At 38.7% G+C, this 16,104-nt stretch overlaps 1 protein-coding gene and 1 pseudogene across 2 annotated transcripts; both read right to left on the bottom strand.

Moving 5' to 3' along the window:
* Positions 1–989: 989 nt before the first annotated feature.
* Positions 990–5,079, bottom strand: LOC310730153 (fructose-bisphosphate aldolase C-A). The gene is made up of 9 exons (XM_083548974.1): positions 5,033–5,079; positions 4,755–4,885; positions 3,870–4,081; positions 3,641–3,695; positions 3,366–3,526; positions 3,205–3,288; positions 2,927–3,101; positions 2,569–2,768; positions 990–1,461 (listed from the first exon to the last, which is right to left on the bottom strand). Exons 2-9 carry the CDS (start codon positions 4,864–4,866, stop codon positions 1,366–1,368), a joined length of 1,095 nt encoding a protein of 364 aa, XP_083405100.1. The 5' UTR covers positions 4,867–4,885; positions 5,033–5,079; the 3' UTR covers positions 990–1,365.
* A 2,532-nt stretch (positions 5,080–7,611) lies between these two features.
* LOC310730017 (ribosomal protein S6 kinase-related protein-like) lies at positions 7,612–15,262 on the bottom strand (annotated as a pseudogene). Its single transcript has 7 exons — positions 15,257–15,262; positions 13,980–14,049; positions 13,508–13,615; positions 13,143–13,231; positions 9,016–9,183; positions 7,929–8,040; positions 7,612–7,839 (listed from the first exon to the last, which is right to left on the bottom strand). The product of its transcript is annotated as a ribosomal protein S6 kinase-related protein-like (transcript).
* Between the last annotated feature and the right edge of the window lie 842 nt (positions 15,263–16,104).

Here is a 16,104-nt window from a genome sequence, read left to right as displayed (position 1 = left end):
CCTACTCTCACCACAAATCACAATATCATCCGCAAACATCATAGTCCATGGAGACTCCTGTCTGACCTCGTCCGTCAACCTGTCCATCACCACTGCAAACAGGAAAGAGCTCAGACCCGCCTCCAACCTCCACCTTGAATAAGTCTGTCGTTCCTACTGCAGACTGCTGTCACACTGTCCTCATACATGTCCTGCATCACCCTCACATACGTTTCTGACACACCTGACTTCCTCATACAGTACCACAATTCCTCTCTCAGCACCCTGTGGTACACTTTCTCTAAATCCACAAACATAAAATGCAACTCCTTCTGACCTTCTCTATACTTTTCCATTAACATTCTCAAAGCAAATAATGCATCTGTGGTGCTCTTCCTCAGCACAAAACCATACTGCTGCTCACAGATGGTCACCTCTTCTCTCAGCCTGGCTTCCACTACTCTTTCCAATAACTTCATGGCATGACTGATTAACTTTATTCCCCTGTAGGTCTGCACATCTCCCTGTTTCTTAAAGATCTGTACCAGCACACTCCTTTCTCCATTCCAAATAATTATAATATGAGGTGGTATCAAAAGGTTTCGAGACTAGCGATCCACAGATCCGGTCGTGGAATGTCCTCCTGCAGACACTTTAAAACCTAGCAGAAGAACTCACTATTGATGGTCTGGCTCCTGTGACCTCTCCAGTTCTAAATATATAAGATAGAGATTTTAACTTCCCAGGTTCCAGCTACAGAAGAAGACTGAAATGGAGGAATATAAAGCTAACAATATATATTTGATTTGATGAATGAGATAACAGAGCAGGCAATTGATAGTAAAGAATATCAATTATCATGTAGTATGTCTTTATGACCTGCTCAATAGTGTCATTAGTATTTAATAGAATATACATACTCATATACAACTTTATTGATGAGACAGAGTTAGATGAGGCAGACATGTAATATTTTCAAAATTTATTGTGCCTTAAGTGTTATGTGTTTGTTTTGTCACACAAAATATGACAAACAATCACCAAAAATACACAACACACATGTACAAAGTGTAAATAAGCATATTTCTATCCAATTCACATAGACATCGAAATCACATATTCATCAAGCACTACACAACAGAAACTGTAACCCGAACTGTGTTGATTGTGTTGATCACATTTATTGTTATAAGATTGCATGCATGATTGTTTAGAAGGTTTCTGAACAGTGTTTAAATTAATTTTAACAGCTTGAATACTGATTTAGTTCACACAGCTATATATTCAACCTAAAGATGTAGTTGCAGCTTGTAGTTGTACAGTCATTTCTACAATATTGGCAGTGAAATCAGCTGTATTTGATGAGATTATGATAAATGCAGCGTTTCAGTATGCATAGCTCGACAGGTAGTGGAAAAGACCAGTAGCTCCACTGCTGTCCCCTCCACCAGAATACTTCCCCTGGGATGCCAGGCTATTGATCTGAAAACAAGCACAAGGAAGTTGAGTTTAGTGAGATAGTTTTTACAACAGTTCATCATTTCACATCTGTTCTGTAGCATCAATTTGTTTAGTTGCAGAAGCAACAGATATTAATCAGCATCAAAGTGGCAATATTAGCATTAAAACTTAATATACATATAATATACATTATACACCTGCTTAATAATACTTATCTAACTAATTATCACAATAGGTATGGGTAAATCACCATGTAAAGGTATTTAATGGAGCTTCCTCAGCTGCACGAGTTCTGCCCAAGTTCTCCCACCCCACCCCACTGCTGCACTCCCTCCATTGGCTTCCCGTAGCTGCATGTACCAGATTCAAAACACTGATGTTTGCCTACAAGGACAAAAACGGACCAGCACCGTCTTTCCTCAGAGACCTCATCACACCTCGCACTGCACCACGCTGTCTGAGATCCTCCAGCACTGCTCGACTGGTACCACCTTCTCTCAGAATCAGAGGTAAGTATACTTTAAGGTTCTTCTCTGTTCTGGCACCGAGGTGGTGGAATAAACTTCCCCTAGATGTCCAAACAGCAGAGTCCCTGACTATCTTTAAGCAACGGGTGAAGACCTACCTCTTCCTGAAACACTTAAATTAGCACTTTCCAAGTTTGCTTTGTAAAAATCAAGAGTTGTAGATTTATCTTAAGTTTGTTACCTAGTGTACCAGTGTGGATTTATTCATTGCTAGAGACTCATAGCACTTTTTTTACTTCACTCTGGCGTCTGCTAAATGCTGCAAATGTAAATGTAAATTAAAGAAGGAAGAGTCCATCAGGTATCATTATAATAATAGTTGGTCTTTAGCTTATAATATTGGACTTTTGTTCCTGTTGCTTTGTCACTCTTTTATGTGCTTTAAACAATAAATATTAAATGGTTTACAATTACTGACAGTATTTTTTTTTATAAAATGTGAGATTTATAGACAATAAAGATTTATAGAAAACTATTTGATATTTATTTGTTCAAAAGTAAGTAAAAAAAAGTTTACCACAGTCCAATTAATAAAAACTTTATCTGTCTATGGAAGCATCCATATTAATAAGCTAATTATAAGACAGAATGGAAAACTTGCCTCAGCACGTTTGATAAACTCCTCAGTGGCAGCATTTTGGTTTTCTTTGTGACCACGCCAGGTCTTCAGTGCAGAAGCCTGCAGCGCTCGACCAAAAGAAAAGGTCAATGCCCAGGGCTTTACCAGTGGGCAGTTATTGATGGCATTTAAGTGGACAGAGGCCTCTTCTTCACTCTGACCTCCAGAGAGGAAGGTTATTCCTGAAAGCAGAAATTTCTGAAGTTGTATTTTGAACTTTAAAAAAGCCTCATATAACAGCGCCATGAATCTGAAGCCCAACAAGTATAGAAAAATCTACATTGTGTAAAGGATACACGAGACATGTAATTATGATTGTCAGTGACATAATCAACGCAACCAGTGACTGCAGGAGGTACGGTGCGTCGTAGAGCAGTGATGGTGGCCATGGCAACCTCCTCGGCACTGTATTTGGTCGGACAGCCATGTCCAGGGGTCACCATGTTGGGCTTGAGCAGGGTTCCCTCCAGATAAACATGATGATCAAACATGGCCTTGTATACTGCTGCTAAAACCTGGAGCACAAACACTGAGCTTTTTACACAGACTTGATATTTCTTAAACCTTAATCATCTTCAGTTATATACAGTACAGGAAAGCTGCATTAACATGACTAACCCTCTCTGTGACAAACTGGCAGCGTTTAAGGTCATGATCCCCATCGGGTAGGATCTCAGGTTCCACTATGGGTACAATCCCGTGCTGGAAAAAAAATTAGTCACACATCTTCATTTTGTAAAACTAAAACAAATCCAACGGTGTTAGGATTGACATTGTACCTGCTGGCAGATAGTAGCATAGCGTGCGAGGACTTTTGCATTTTCTGTGATACACAGCTGAGACGGCGCCGTGTCACTGATCTTCATCACGCAGCGCCACTTGGCAAAATCCGCGCCATCCTTCTTGTACTGAGCACACCTTTCTGATAGACCATCCAGTCCTGAAACAAGCATCAATTTACAATTGTAGTCACAGAGTTAAAATTACCAACTGAATCAAGACAAAACATTCAAACAGTAACCACTTCTTTAGATGATAATGTCTAAAATGTCACCTTGTGTAGTGGTTTCTCCATTAGTTCCTGGCAGGGGAACAACTCCTTTGTCAACCTTTGGAAAAAATATAAAAAGATAGTTTATCTAGTGCATCTTGAATATTTGAAGACATTAAATGGTTATCAATCTCCCACATGTAGCCAGCATTCTTTAGTATTCACACACTAATTAAACTTAAAGTGCTTCCTACAGTAATTTCAAACAGACTTCTAATACCACAGCACATACCTTAACTCCAATAGTGATCCCTTTGTTTTTGATCATTTTAACAAAGGGAACGCCGTCATCAGAAGTCTGGTAAAGGGTTTCATGAAAAAAAATGACTCCGCCGATACAGTTGTCAATGCGATCATCAGCGCTGAAGAGGACTTGACGGTACTGGCGACGATTTTCCTCTGTGTTCTCCACTCCTATTTGAGTCAGACGCTTTCCCATGCTGCCTGTTTGTTAAACAATACACACAGAGTCAAGAAGTGTCACAAATATTGAGTTCATTCATTTTCTAGAAGTTCTGAAAGTAACTCCGGATATATTTCATGTATTTCATTCTTCAGAAACTGACTTTGATCAGGAACACAATGGAGCCAGAGCAAATCCTGGGAATACTGGATGTGAGGCTGGAATACACCCTGGTTGAGACGCCAGATCATGCGTAATAGGGGATTGTTTCTGTGGTCTGAGCATTTACATGGTATGGTAGACCTATGAAATAATGTAGGACCAATGATAAAAAATGTTTTTAATGTTTTGTTTAAAAAGACATTCATATTTTGGTGAAGTTTTCTGTAAAGAGTCTTAAGTGTCATTGGTTTGAAGGTCTTCCAGTGGCGAGAGGTTTAAAAATCTTTTTGTCTCATGTTAAGAGAGAGAGACAACCTAGACAACAAAGAATAACGTTTTTTTTTTCCATTTGGTAGCATTAAAAGAAACCAAAAATATAAAAAAAGTTGACATAGAACACTCTCATCTTTTTTTTTTTTTAGTTTTAAATAACATAATAAAACATCAAGAGAGACTTTCATAATCCACAAGTGGTACCACTAAACCCGCTTCACAAAAAATATCACGTCATGTTAGTTACCAGAAATATAAATTAAAAGCGTTTGCTCGTACCCACTGATTCATCAGCTGCCAGAATGCCTTTCCCAGGAGCCACGATGCGCAGAGCAATCTCATGTAACTCCTTCTTCTGCTCCGTGGTGAGGGTCGGAAACTGGTGGGTCATCTTACTGAGGAATCACAACCTGAGAACAGTGTAAATAAGCCATTACAAAGAAGTATTCCTGAATCTTACACTCTTTAATGACCCAGAGTCTTACATCATCACAAGTGACTGACACACAACTATTGTTAAAGAACAATAACGGCATACTTCAAAAGAAGTTGCTCACCCAGTCCAAGAAGAGATGCGGAAGCTCAGGCTGACTGCACAGATGTGATCAGGAATGAAATGAGAAGCTCTTTTTGTGACAGCAACATTGTCCCAGTTCTTTATGGTGGTGTCTCGGAGGAGGCTGGAAAATTGTAGGGCGGAGCATAATGACATGCCCTCATTAAGTGTTTTTGTGTAAAGGCCATGGAGGGGCACAGCTCCACCTCTAACCTGCTTTAAATCTTTTCTGGGAATCTGTTATTTTAACAACAATCACATAGCTAAAGTGGCAATAATAAGTATGTGTTAAATTAATCTTAAACAAGTAAACAAGTTGGATGCTAAACACTGAAATCTAAAAGAGAATCGACAAGAGTAAGAGGACAAGCGGGGAAGGTGATAGCTCAGTGGTTAAGGCATTGGACTTTGTATCGGAAGGTCACAAGTTCAAATCCTACCAACAAACTGCCACTGCGGGGCCCTTGAGCAAGTCCCTTGACCCTCCCCTGCTCAGTTGTAAGACACTCTGTATAAGGACGTCTGCCAAATGCCATAAATGCAATAAATGATAAGTCCTGAAAAAGTCTATGCAGGACAGTGTTGCATTCTTTTATCCCCCAAACAGTAGGTTTCACTACAGGATAATATTTCAGACCAACAGAACTAATTGCTGATTGAATTGAAGTTCAACTGATTAAACACATAAAAAGAGATGTGGCTCCTGCTTGGCTTAAATACAAACCTCCAGACCTTTGCCTATCAGATCAGACATGCCTGGTCTAACTAGACTAAACTTACTTTGAGCGAATTTTGAAATTCTCTAGGCATTTAAGTCCCAAAGCCACAATGACATTTCCATGTGATTTTCTTTTTTTTCCCAACAACTCTGTGATCCAGTTTTCAAGGACAACTGCCAGAGAGGCTGTGAGGTGGCCCAAATGTCGGAGTACTGTATTTCTCATTGACCAATATTCAGGTTTGAGCAATCCACCTGTGGGGAGCATAAGGAAGGTGTCAATAAATACAGTATATATACACACGCAGGTTGTCCCAAAAGTTTGCCAAATAAAAGGGAAATTAACACTTGTTTCAGCAAAACAGAACTTTATTTACATCCTCTACAAGATTATCATTTCCAGAGTTGTCTCTCCTCCTCATGATGAACTTGTGTTAACTGTGTTAACATATCAGGTGATATGCAAGCAATTGCTTTTAAAAATGCGTTCCTTTAAATAATGTTTCATCTTTTCCATGACCTTGTTTTGTCAAAAGCAAAATGAAAAAAATATTTGTTAAAAGATTTTTGCTAAAGAAGTGCTACATTTCCCTGCATGTGGAGACTTTCATGTATATTAGTTTGATATGCGACCACTGTTCCTGCCCCTCTCCCCCCCGTGGATCTTCCCACTTCATCCAGGCCTGCCTGGATTGGACTGTAGTTGATGTCAACAGTCTCCTACACTGACTCAGAAATACATTTCGCTTTTGATCATCATCACTGCACCCCGCAACATTGTATACCCGCCACAAATGGACATTCGGTGTAACCCAGATGAGGATGGGTTCCCTCTTGAGTCTGGTTCCTCTCAAGGTTTCTTCCTTATGCCATCTCGGGGAGTTTTTCCTTGCCACAGTCGCCAGTCGCCACTGGCTTGCTCATCAGGGACAAACTTACTCATAAAGAACATATTCATTTTTAATCACCGCATTATCTGTGTAAAGCTGCTTTGAGACAATGTTCATTGTTAAAAGCGCTATACAAATAAAAATGAATTGAATTGAATTAAATATGTGTATAATGCATTTAAAAACAGACATTGTCACAAAGTAGCTTTACAGAAACTTGGATGTAAAGCAGGAGGTGACAGAGGCCAAATGAGTGAGCTGGAGGTGACAGAGGCCAGGAAAACCTCTCTGAGAGTTTAGTTTAAGAACCAGGTTTATGACCAGCTGCTGAACCTGATTGGTGGATTGTCCAGTGTTACTCTTTACATGCAGGAAATGACACACGTTGTTCTGTAGATGGGGTCTGGGATGGGCCCCCTGGGAGACCCACAAAGAGATAATGTTATATTTAGACTACTCCACAGGGGCTTTAAGTTTTTTTTTCTGATACCTAATTAAAAACATTAATAATGATGCTTTATCTGGTCTTCAATTTTCTGCCCTATTAAGGTTGCTCCCATTTGGGTTTGTCTTTGCTCTCACAAATAGGTCATACCAAGGTCTAAAAGTTAGCTGGTATCATTCATACAATCGTTTGTATTGAAATAATTTCTAGCAAAATCCCACATGTGAATAAGTCTACCATTTCCATTTAGTACAGATCTACAGCAGTTTCAACTGAAAAATTACAGATTACTAAAAGGAAACATTTAGAAATATACTCGAAGGACAGACTAAATATCTGTTTATATGCAACTTAATTCGATTTCTTCCTTCACTTTTTACTGTACTGACATAAGAGCATGACAGAAGCACTATAGCCATGTTTAGTCACATATATACATTTGTATAGTTCATATATAGAATGTCCTTATCTTTGGTTCTTGTCTAGAAATGGTTGAGAGTATTGAACGTGAGAACATTTATTCCTGGTCAGGGATAGAAACAAGGGTCAAAGAGTTCACATTCGAAGCTCTGCAGCTGCTTGTAAGTGGATTCCCTCATAGATTTTTCAGGCCGGTTAGGGTGATCCCTGAGCTCAATGACTGGTTGAATGGGAAACATCATCAGCACCCGAGAGTCAAAGGAGATGCCATTAAAAACCTCTGACTCACAGAGTACCAGACAGCGCATTTGACGCACAGGAGTCCTGCACAGGAGCTGCATCCAGAAAACACAAAGAAAGTGTGAGAGGTTGCAACAGCTGTGTTTGCCTTCAGGCAAAGGGCAAAGCTGTAGACACTGCATACCTCAGTAAGCAGCAGAGCCAGTGCAGGACTGAAGTTCAGAGGCATTTTTATGAAGATGCTCAGTGACTTTGGTCAGCATGCCACTGTAGTCTGACTCTGAAGGAAGTGGGAACTAAAGGCAAAATGAGAGGTTTGCTCACTTTGAGTATGTGATCCACATAGTATTTGGAAGGGCACTGAGACAAATGCTAACCAACACAAAAAACAACACTAATAAAAAAAAAAATAGAGGAGGTTCATAAGGTAAAACACCAGATAAATAGCACAAAAGCACAAAAGATATAATAGTAAAATTATAATTAAGACTAAAAAAAAACAATCTAGAGCACCATGCAACTGTTGTTGGTTTGGTTTCTCAAGTGACTATAATGATAACTGAAGAGATGCATGACATAAGATTTAACAACTTTAAATAAGATTTCCATGAAAAACGTTTAAATTGTTTGATTTTGTTTGTATATTTAAGGCGAGATTTCCACCCTTTATTTGATCTCATTTCACTAGCACTACTAATGAAAACAACCCTAATTGAAATAAAATAGTTAATTTAGTAAATTAGTTGATTTAACAATCCTGGCATTAGTTAAACAGACAAATCCTATAAGTTTATACAACAAGTTTGAATTTTGTTGTCCTAAATTGTTAGAGAAAATGTCAACCAAATGTAAATTATTTTCATTAGACTAACATAAAACAAACATTTTAACTGATTAAAATGTAAATCGATTGAATAGAAATATTCGAATGACATTTCACTCACAAATCTGTGTGGTGTTCATATAACACAATCAAGGCAGGTTCATTTTATATAATTTCTTTAGATGGAATATACATAGCATAATGAAATTACGCTTAACCGATTATTTACTTTTTGAATGTGTTGGAATGTCTATTTATCAGTATTAAGGGTACAATGGTAAAAGCCATTCAGTTTATAAACATATATTTAAATCTTTGAGTGAGTTTGTGTGAACTGTAACCATATTGATTTCCAAAATCAACTATTGGGTTTGAACTGTGATTGCATCCAATCACACCATCTGCAGTCCTATTCATTTCAAATGAGAATATTTTTTTTAAATGTTACCTCTCCATCAGCCAATTTGTACAACAGATTTCCTAGAGACCACCAGTCTGCTGCATGGCTGTAGGGACCCCTGGTCCATAACCTCTTTTTTGAGCTACGGAAGCTTGTCTGCTGAATGGCCAGCCTTCGCTTTCCACGTGCACCAATAAACCTTGGCCTCTCATGACCCTGTCGGCGGTTCACCACTGTTCCTTCCTTGGACCACTTTTCATAGATACTGACCACAGCAAACTCCACAAAAGCTGCAGTTTTGCGGATGCGCTGATCCATCACAATTTTACTCTTTGCTTTCTGCTTCTAACACATCAACTTTGAGGACAAAAAGTTCACTTGCTGCCTAATATATTCACCCGCTAACAGGTGTCATGCTTTTCATTTTTGTTCAAGTCATAATGCTTTAATGTCATATTGTAATGCTTGGTATTTGGTACATGCTATAAGCATACATATGCTTATAACAAGTCTTTATAACAAGGAAGAAGACAGAATAATACAAATACACATATACAACAGGTATATCCTGAGTTTTCAAAGCCAAATTTCAAGTCAAGTCAAGTCAAGTCAAGTTTATTTGTATAGCGCATTTAAATAACAAATAACAAATTTCAAACCAAGTTGGAGTGGCAAGCAAAAATTCAACTGTATTCAAAGGTTTTAATGGCAGTTGATGTGATCTTATCTGGATTTCCTTTGGATGTGCCTGTTAGGGGTCACAACAGCAAATCAGAGGTCTGTTGACACAGGTTTTACCCCAGATGCACTTCTCGACATAATCCATTATAACTGGGGTTTGGAACGGCATTAAGAGTGCCCTGACTTGTAAAACACTGGTGAGGCTGGATAGGTTTTCAGTCTCTAAAATCAAACCCAAGCCATGGCATTGAGAGAACATGATCCTTAGGCAAAATGCTTTACTAAAGCTATTATTTATTACAATAACTACAAATACATTGTCACCATGACGTAAGAGTGACACGCAGTGGTGACATAATGATGTTATAGTAACGTTATAATATTTTCAGAACGTCAGGTCATGAACGTAGTGACTTTGACTGAGTTATGATTAGAGTTGGGCTTAGACTAACAGACATTCTGCAGTGAGGACTATCTTGCCACATTAGAACAAATAAGAATAGCCCATAATACATGTCTAGCCTGGTATCACTGATTAAAACTGCTTTATAATCAACTGATTTTTAATGAAGAGAAAATGATAGTTTAATCCACTTGAATCCAATTTAAAGACATTTGTGGATGATAAATAAATTCAATAATGCAATACAGTATATGTGGTCACTGCCCAACATCAAGTTCAAATGTATGAGTGTGTTTATACTTTACAGATCAATATACAGAGAAATCCTTCTTGTTTAACATATTATTAACTGCATGTTGTCACTATTGCTCTGTGACTCTCTGACATTTCCGTCTAACTTTATAGTATGATGCAGAAACAGCTGTACCTTGGTCATTTAAAAGGATGTTCTTCATCTGGAAAGGAAACCAATGACAAACAATTTCACTATTACAAACTAGACAGTTATTGTATTTACTATGCTGTAAATGTATTATTAAATGGCAGATGAGGGGTTCCACATTGTGTGCACATGCCGCAATGACATCATAAGACAGTAACTATGACCGTTAGGTACAGTATCTCACAAAAGGGACAATACTATAGAAATGAAACTTGGATATAGTTTAGAGTAGTCAATGGGCAGCTTGTACAGCAGTACAGATTTACTGTCCTCTGTAAATAACGCAAGACTTTAAACATACACACATCTCTTTTTCTGGCATTTGCACTATTATAACTTTGTACATTTATACATGTACAGTGAGGAAAATAAGTATTTGAACACCCTGCTATTTTGCAAGTTCTCCCACTTAGAAATCATGGAGGGGTCTGAAATTGTCATCGTAGGTGCATGTCCACTGTGAGAGACATATCCAGAAATCACAATATATGATTTTTAAACTATTTATTTGTATGATACAGCTGCAAATAAGTATTTGAACACCTGTCTATCAGCTAGAATTCTGACCCTCAAAGACCTGTTAGTCTGCCTTTAAAATGTCCACCTCCACTACATTTATTATCCTAAATTAGATGCACCTGTTTGAGGTCGTTAGCTGCATAAAGACACCTGTCCATCCCATACAATCAGTAAGAAACCAACTACTAACATGGCCAAGACCAAAGAGCTGTCCAAAGACACTAGAGACAAAATTGTACACCTCCACAAGGCTGGAAAGGGCTACGGGGAAATTGCCAAGCAGCTTGGTGAAAAAAGGTCCACTGTTGGATCAATCATTAGAAAATGGAAGAAGCTAAACATGACTGTCAATCTCCCTCGGACTGGGGCTCCATGCAAGATCTCACCTCGTGGGGTTTCAATGATCCTAAGGAAGGTAAGAAATCAGCCCAGAACTACACTAGAGGAGCTGGTCAATGACCTGAAAAGAGCTGGGACCACCGTTTCCAAGGTTACTGTTGGTAATACACTAAGACGTCATGGTTTGAAATCATGCATGGCACGGAAGGTTCCCCTGCTTAAACCAGCACATGTCCAGGCATGTCTTAAATTTGCAAATGGCCATTTGGATGATCCAGAGGAGTCATGGGAGAAAGTCATGTGGTCAGATGAGACCAAAATAGAACTTTTGGGTCATAATTCCACTAAACGTGTTTGGAGGAAGAGGAATGATGAGTACCATCCCAAGAACACCATCCCTACTGTGAAGCATGGGGTGGTAGCATCATGCTTTGGGGTGTTTTTCTGCACATGGGACAGGGCGACTGCACTGTATTAAGTAGAGGATGACCGGGGCCATGTATTGCGAGATTTTGGGGAACAACCTCCTTCCCTCAGTTCGAGCATTGAAGATGGATCGAGGTTGGGTCTTCCAATATGACAATGACCCGAAGCACACAGCCAGGATAACCAAGGAGTGACTCTGTAAGAAGCATATCAAGGTTCTAGCATGGCCTAGCCAGTCTCCAGACCTAAACCCAATAGAGAATCTTTGGAGGGAGCTCAAACTCCGTGTTTCTCAGTGACAGGCCAGAAACCTGACTGATCTAGAGAAGATCTGTGTGGAGGAGTGGGCCAAAATCCCTCCTGCAGTGTGTGCAAACCTGGTGAAAAACTACAGGAAACGTTTGACCTCTGTAATTGCAAACAAAGGCTACTGTACCAAATATTAACATTGACTTTCTCAGGTGTTCAAATACTTATTTGCAGCTGTATCATACAAATAAATAGTTAAAAAAAATCATATTTCTGGATTTTTTTTTTAGATTATGTCTCTCACAGTGGACATGCACCTACGATGACAATTTCAGACCCCTTCATGATTTCTAAGTGGGAGAACTTGCAACAAAAAAAAAGCAGCGTGTTCAAATACTTATTTTCCTCACTGTATATGTAATTTGTCTTGTGTTGTTGTTGGTTTTCTTACGTCTTTGATTAATTATTTTTCTTTTCAGAGTTTTTCTTCAGTTTCCTCTACATATGACAATAAGAATCTTGAATCACAGAAACATGACGTGAATGGATACTGTGTGTGTGTGTGTGTGTGTGTGTGTGTGTGTGTGTGTGTGTGTGCGCGTGCCTAATTTACCCATAGATATCGAAAATCTAGATCCTGCAGTAGCTGTCAATGTCCCAGTCACATTCCAGTACTCCTCACTGCAGAACTAAAAGTTCTATGTGTGGAGGCAGAGCTACCTGATCTATCTTGAGTTAGTTCCAAAATAGTTTCTGCAGAAAGAAACTATTTTGCCCCTTTAGTGTAAGTTTATGGACAGAAGCATCCATACCCTGGCAAAACTGGCTATGCTCAGCTAACGTTTACCAAATTCTTGTTTTGTATGTAACTTGTTCAGGTAAATGAATGGGACTGAAATGACCAGAAACCAGGCCTCTCTGTCTTAAGTCGGGTTATTAAGACTACTTACTGATTACTATTTACCTATTAATACTTAATGAATAGCTATTACAGCTATGAATACTGAACACATAATATTCTGAGTTTATAGTTAGGATCAGGTCCTGGTCTGGAAACACTGGGTATGAGACAAAAATATACACCCTGGATGTGACAAAAATCCATTGCAGCACAACCTGCAGACACACACTCGCACACTTATTCTTTTCTAGGGCCAATTGAGTGTAGGCTATCCGCCTACCTGCATGCTGGGAAATCTGAGGACCTGGAGGGATCCCACGCAAACACTAAAGAAAGAGAGCATGCAAACAGATTTCACACAAACAGCAACCTGAGGTCAGAATTTAACTGAGGACTCTGAAGCTGTGGGACTAACTGGTGTGTCATGTGTGTGTGTGTGTGTGTGTGTGTGTGTGTGTGTGTGTGTGTGGATATGTGTGTGTGGATATGTGTGTGTGTGTGTGTGTGTGTGTGTGTGTGTGTGTGTGTGTGTGTGTGTGTGTGTGTATATGTGTGTTGTGTATATGAGTGTGAGAGAGACCTAAGGCACTGCCAAGTTCAGCAGCAAACACCTGAACCTCCTTCTTTTTAAAGTAGCCAATTAGCATCCAAGATGTATACAGATCTCCACTGCTGCAGTAGTCATACACTAATAGAACAATAGAAAAAAGACAGACAGACAGACAGACAGACAGACAGACAGACAGACAGACAGATAGACAGATAGACAGATAGATAGATAGATAGATAGATAGATAGATAGATAGATAGATTTAATTCAACATTCAATAAATCATTACAGTGAGCACTGAATGCATTTTTAAAACACTACACTGTGGGTGGGTGTGAGATGCAGAAAATAATAAAATGTTCAACAGCGATGGACAACAAGACTCCCACAGATACACAATGCATCAAGAGATCTGCAGGTAACTCAGACTGGCAAATGAGTCGTAATAGCAGAGCAGAGAGGAGAGGTGAAGAGAGGGCAGGATGTGGATGGAGTGACTCACTGATAAAGAGGTTGTTCTGACTTTGCCAACAGTCCTCCAGACCACGGACAAAAGCATGTTTGAGCTGCTGCTGTGACAGAACAGTTAACAAAGGAGCGAGATGAAGAAGCTTACAAACATAGAGCAGAAGAGAGAGAAAGAGAGAGAGTGACAATTCTCAACCTGGATTATAACTTCCTCTTTGACTGTTCCAGGACCCCATGTGTCATAACCTTAGTTAAGCCTAACAAAAAAATTTAGCACATAATAGCATCTATTTTCAGAGTAATAAATAACATAATAAAATAAATAACTGTTGTCTGTGTTATATCACAGAAAGATATGTAACCTTTGTAGCAGAGATCTTCCCTTTTGCGCAGTCTTTCACCTTCAGAAATGGACCAAATGATCCTTCGGCTATTATCCCTGTTGCCTACAAAAGTAATGTTATTTGAACTGTAGGTTCTACTGGTAAACATGGCAGTTCACAGTTCCATGGTCCAGGTGTGTTTTTGATGGGCTTTTTTTCTGTTTCTACAAAGGTCTTTACCTGTTTTTCTGTTTTTTTTTCCCATTGACGTTTGTGTTGTACAGAAAAAAAAAACTGCTGATTTTGTCAATTCTTTCGAGTGCTTACCAAATGTAGTGTGTGTGTGTGTGTGTGTGTGTGTGTGTGTGTGTGTGTGTGTGTGTGTGTGTGTGTGTGTGTGGTGTCTCTGCCATACAAACTAACAACATATTATTGTCACCTGTGCTCTTTGTACCACATTTACATGTTTGTTTTAGTCCACTAATATTTACAAATACATGTATGCCATTTTCCAGACACCCTAATACAGAGCAACTTACATTTTATTTAATTAATTCATCTAATCAGCGTTGGGGTTAAGAGACTTGCTCAGGGGCCCAGGAGAGGCTGGTATTTGACCTCATGACCTTCAGAGTCAAAGTCCAGTGCCTTAACCACTAAGCTACCACCGCTCAATATGGATCGCTGAGCTCTTCAGCAGTAGCTGACAGCAGGTTTTAATCAGAACAGAGATCAGTTTTTTCCACTTTTATAACTTTTGGAATAATAATAATAATAATAACAATAATAATAATAAAATAAAATAAAAAATATTAAGACTGAATTAATTTTAAAAATGCAATAGAAAATAAATTCCGATATAAAAGATTCAAATTAAACATTAGATACAATTTATATAAATAACAGATCATAAAATAATTAATTGGTACAATAAATATAAAACTAGACAAAAGTTACATAAAAAAACATAATAAATATTTAAAGCTACTTCCATTGTGTCTTGTTCACAGAACAGACATCTTATACATCCCGATCTTCTATAAATTCCCTGAAAGTATTCAGTTTTCCACATTTTGTTATGTTGCAGCCTTATTCCAAAATTAAATTCATTACTTTCCTCAAAATTCTACAAACAATACCCCATAATGACAATGTGAAAGAAGTTTGTTTGTAATCATTGCAAATATATATTTAAAAAAATATAAAAAATCCCCGAAAAAGAATAACATGCACATAAGCATTGACAGCTTTTGCCATGACACTGAAAATTGAGCATAGGCGCATCCTGTTTCCACTGATCATCCTTGAGATGTTGCTTGGTTGGAGTCCACCTGTGGTAAATTCAGTTGATTGGACATGATTTGAAAAGGTACACACCTGTCTATATGAGGTACCACAGTTAACAGTACATGTCAGAGCACAAACCTATAGAACCCAGCCATTAGGGTTGCACAAGCCAGTGCACTCAATAAGCACAGTGGCCTTCATCATTCCTAAAAAGTTTGGAATAACCAGGACTCTTCCTAGAGCACGTCACCAGGCCAAACTAAGCATTCGGGGGAGAAGGGCCTTTGTCAGGGACGTGACCAAGAACCTAATGGTCACTCTGAAAGAGCCTCCAGCATTTCTCTGTGAAGAGAGAAGAACCTTCCAGAAGAACAACCATCTCTGCAGCACTCCACCAATCAGGCATATATGGAAGTGTGGCCATATGGAAGCCCCTCCAACAAAGTAATGAGCAAAGGCTGTGAATACTTCTGTACGTGATTTTTTTTACATTTTTTATTTATAATAAATTTCAATTTAAAAAAGTTATCTATATAGAGCACATGCATG

Source organism: Silurus aristotelis, assembly GCF_946808225.1.
Source record: "Silurus aristotelis genome assembly, chromosome: 8".
NCBI lineage: Eukaryota > Metazoa > Chordata > Actinopteri > Siluriformes > Siluridae > Silurus > Silurus aristotelis.
This window is presented reverse-complemented; position numbering and strand designations above follow the sequence as displayed.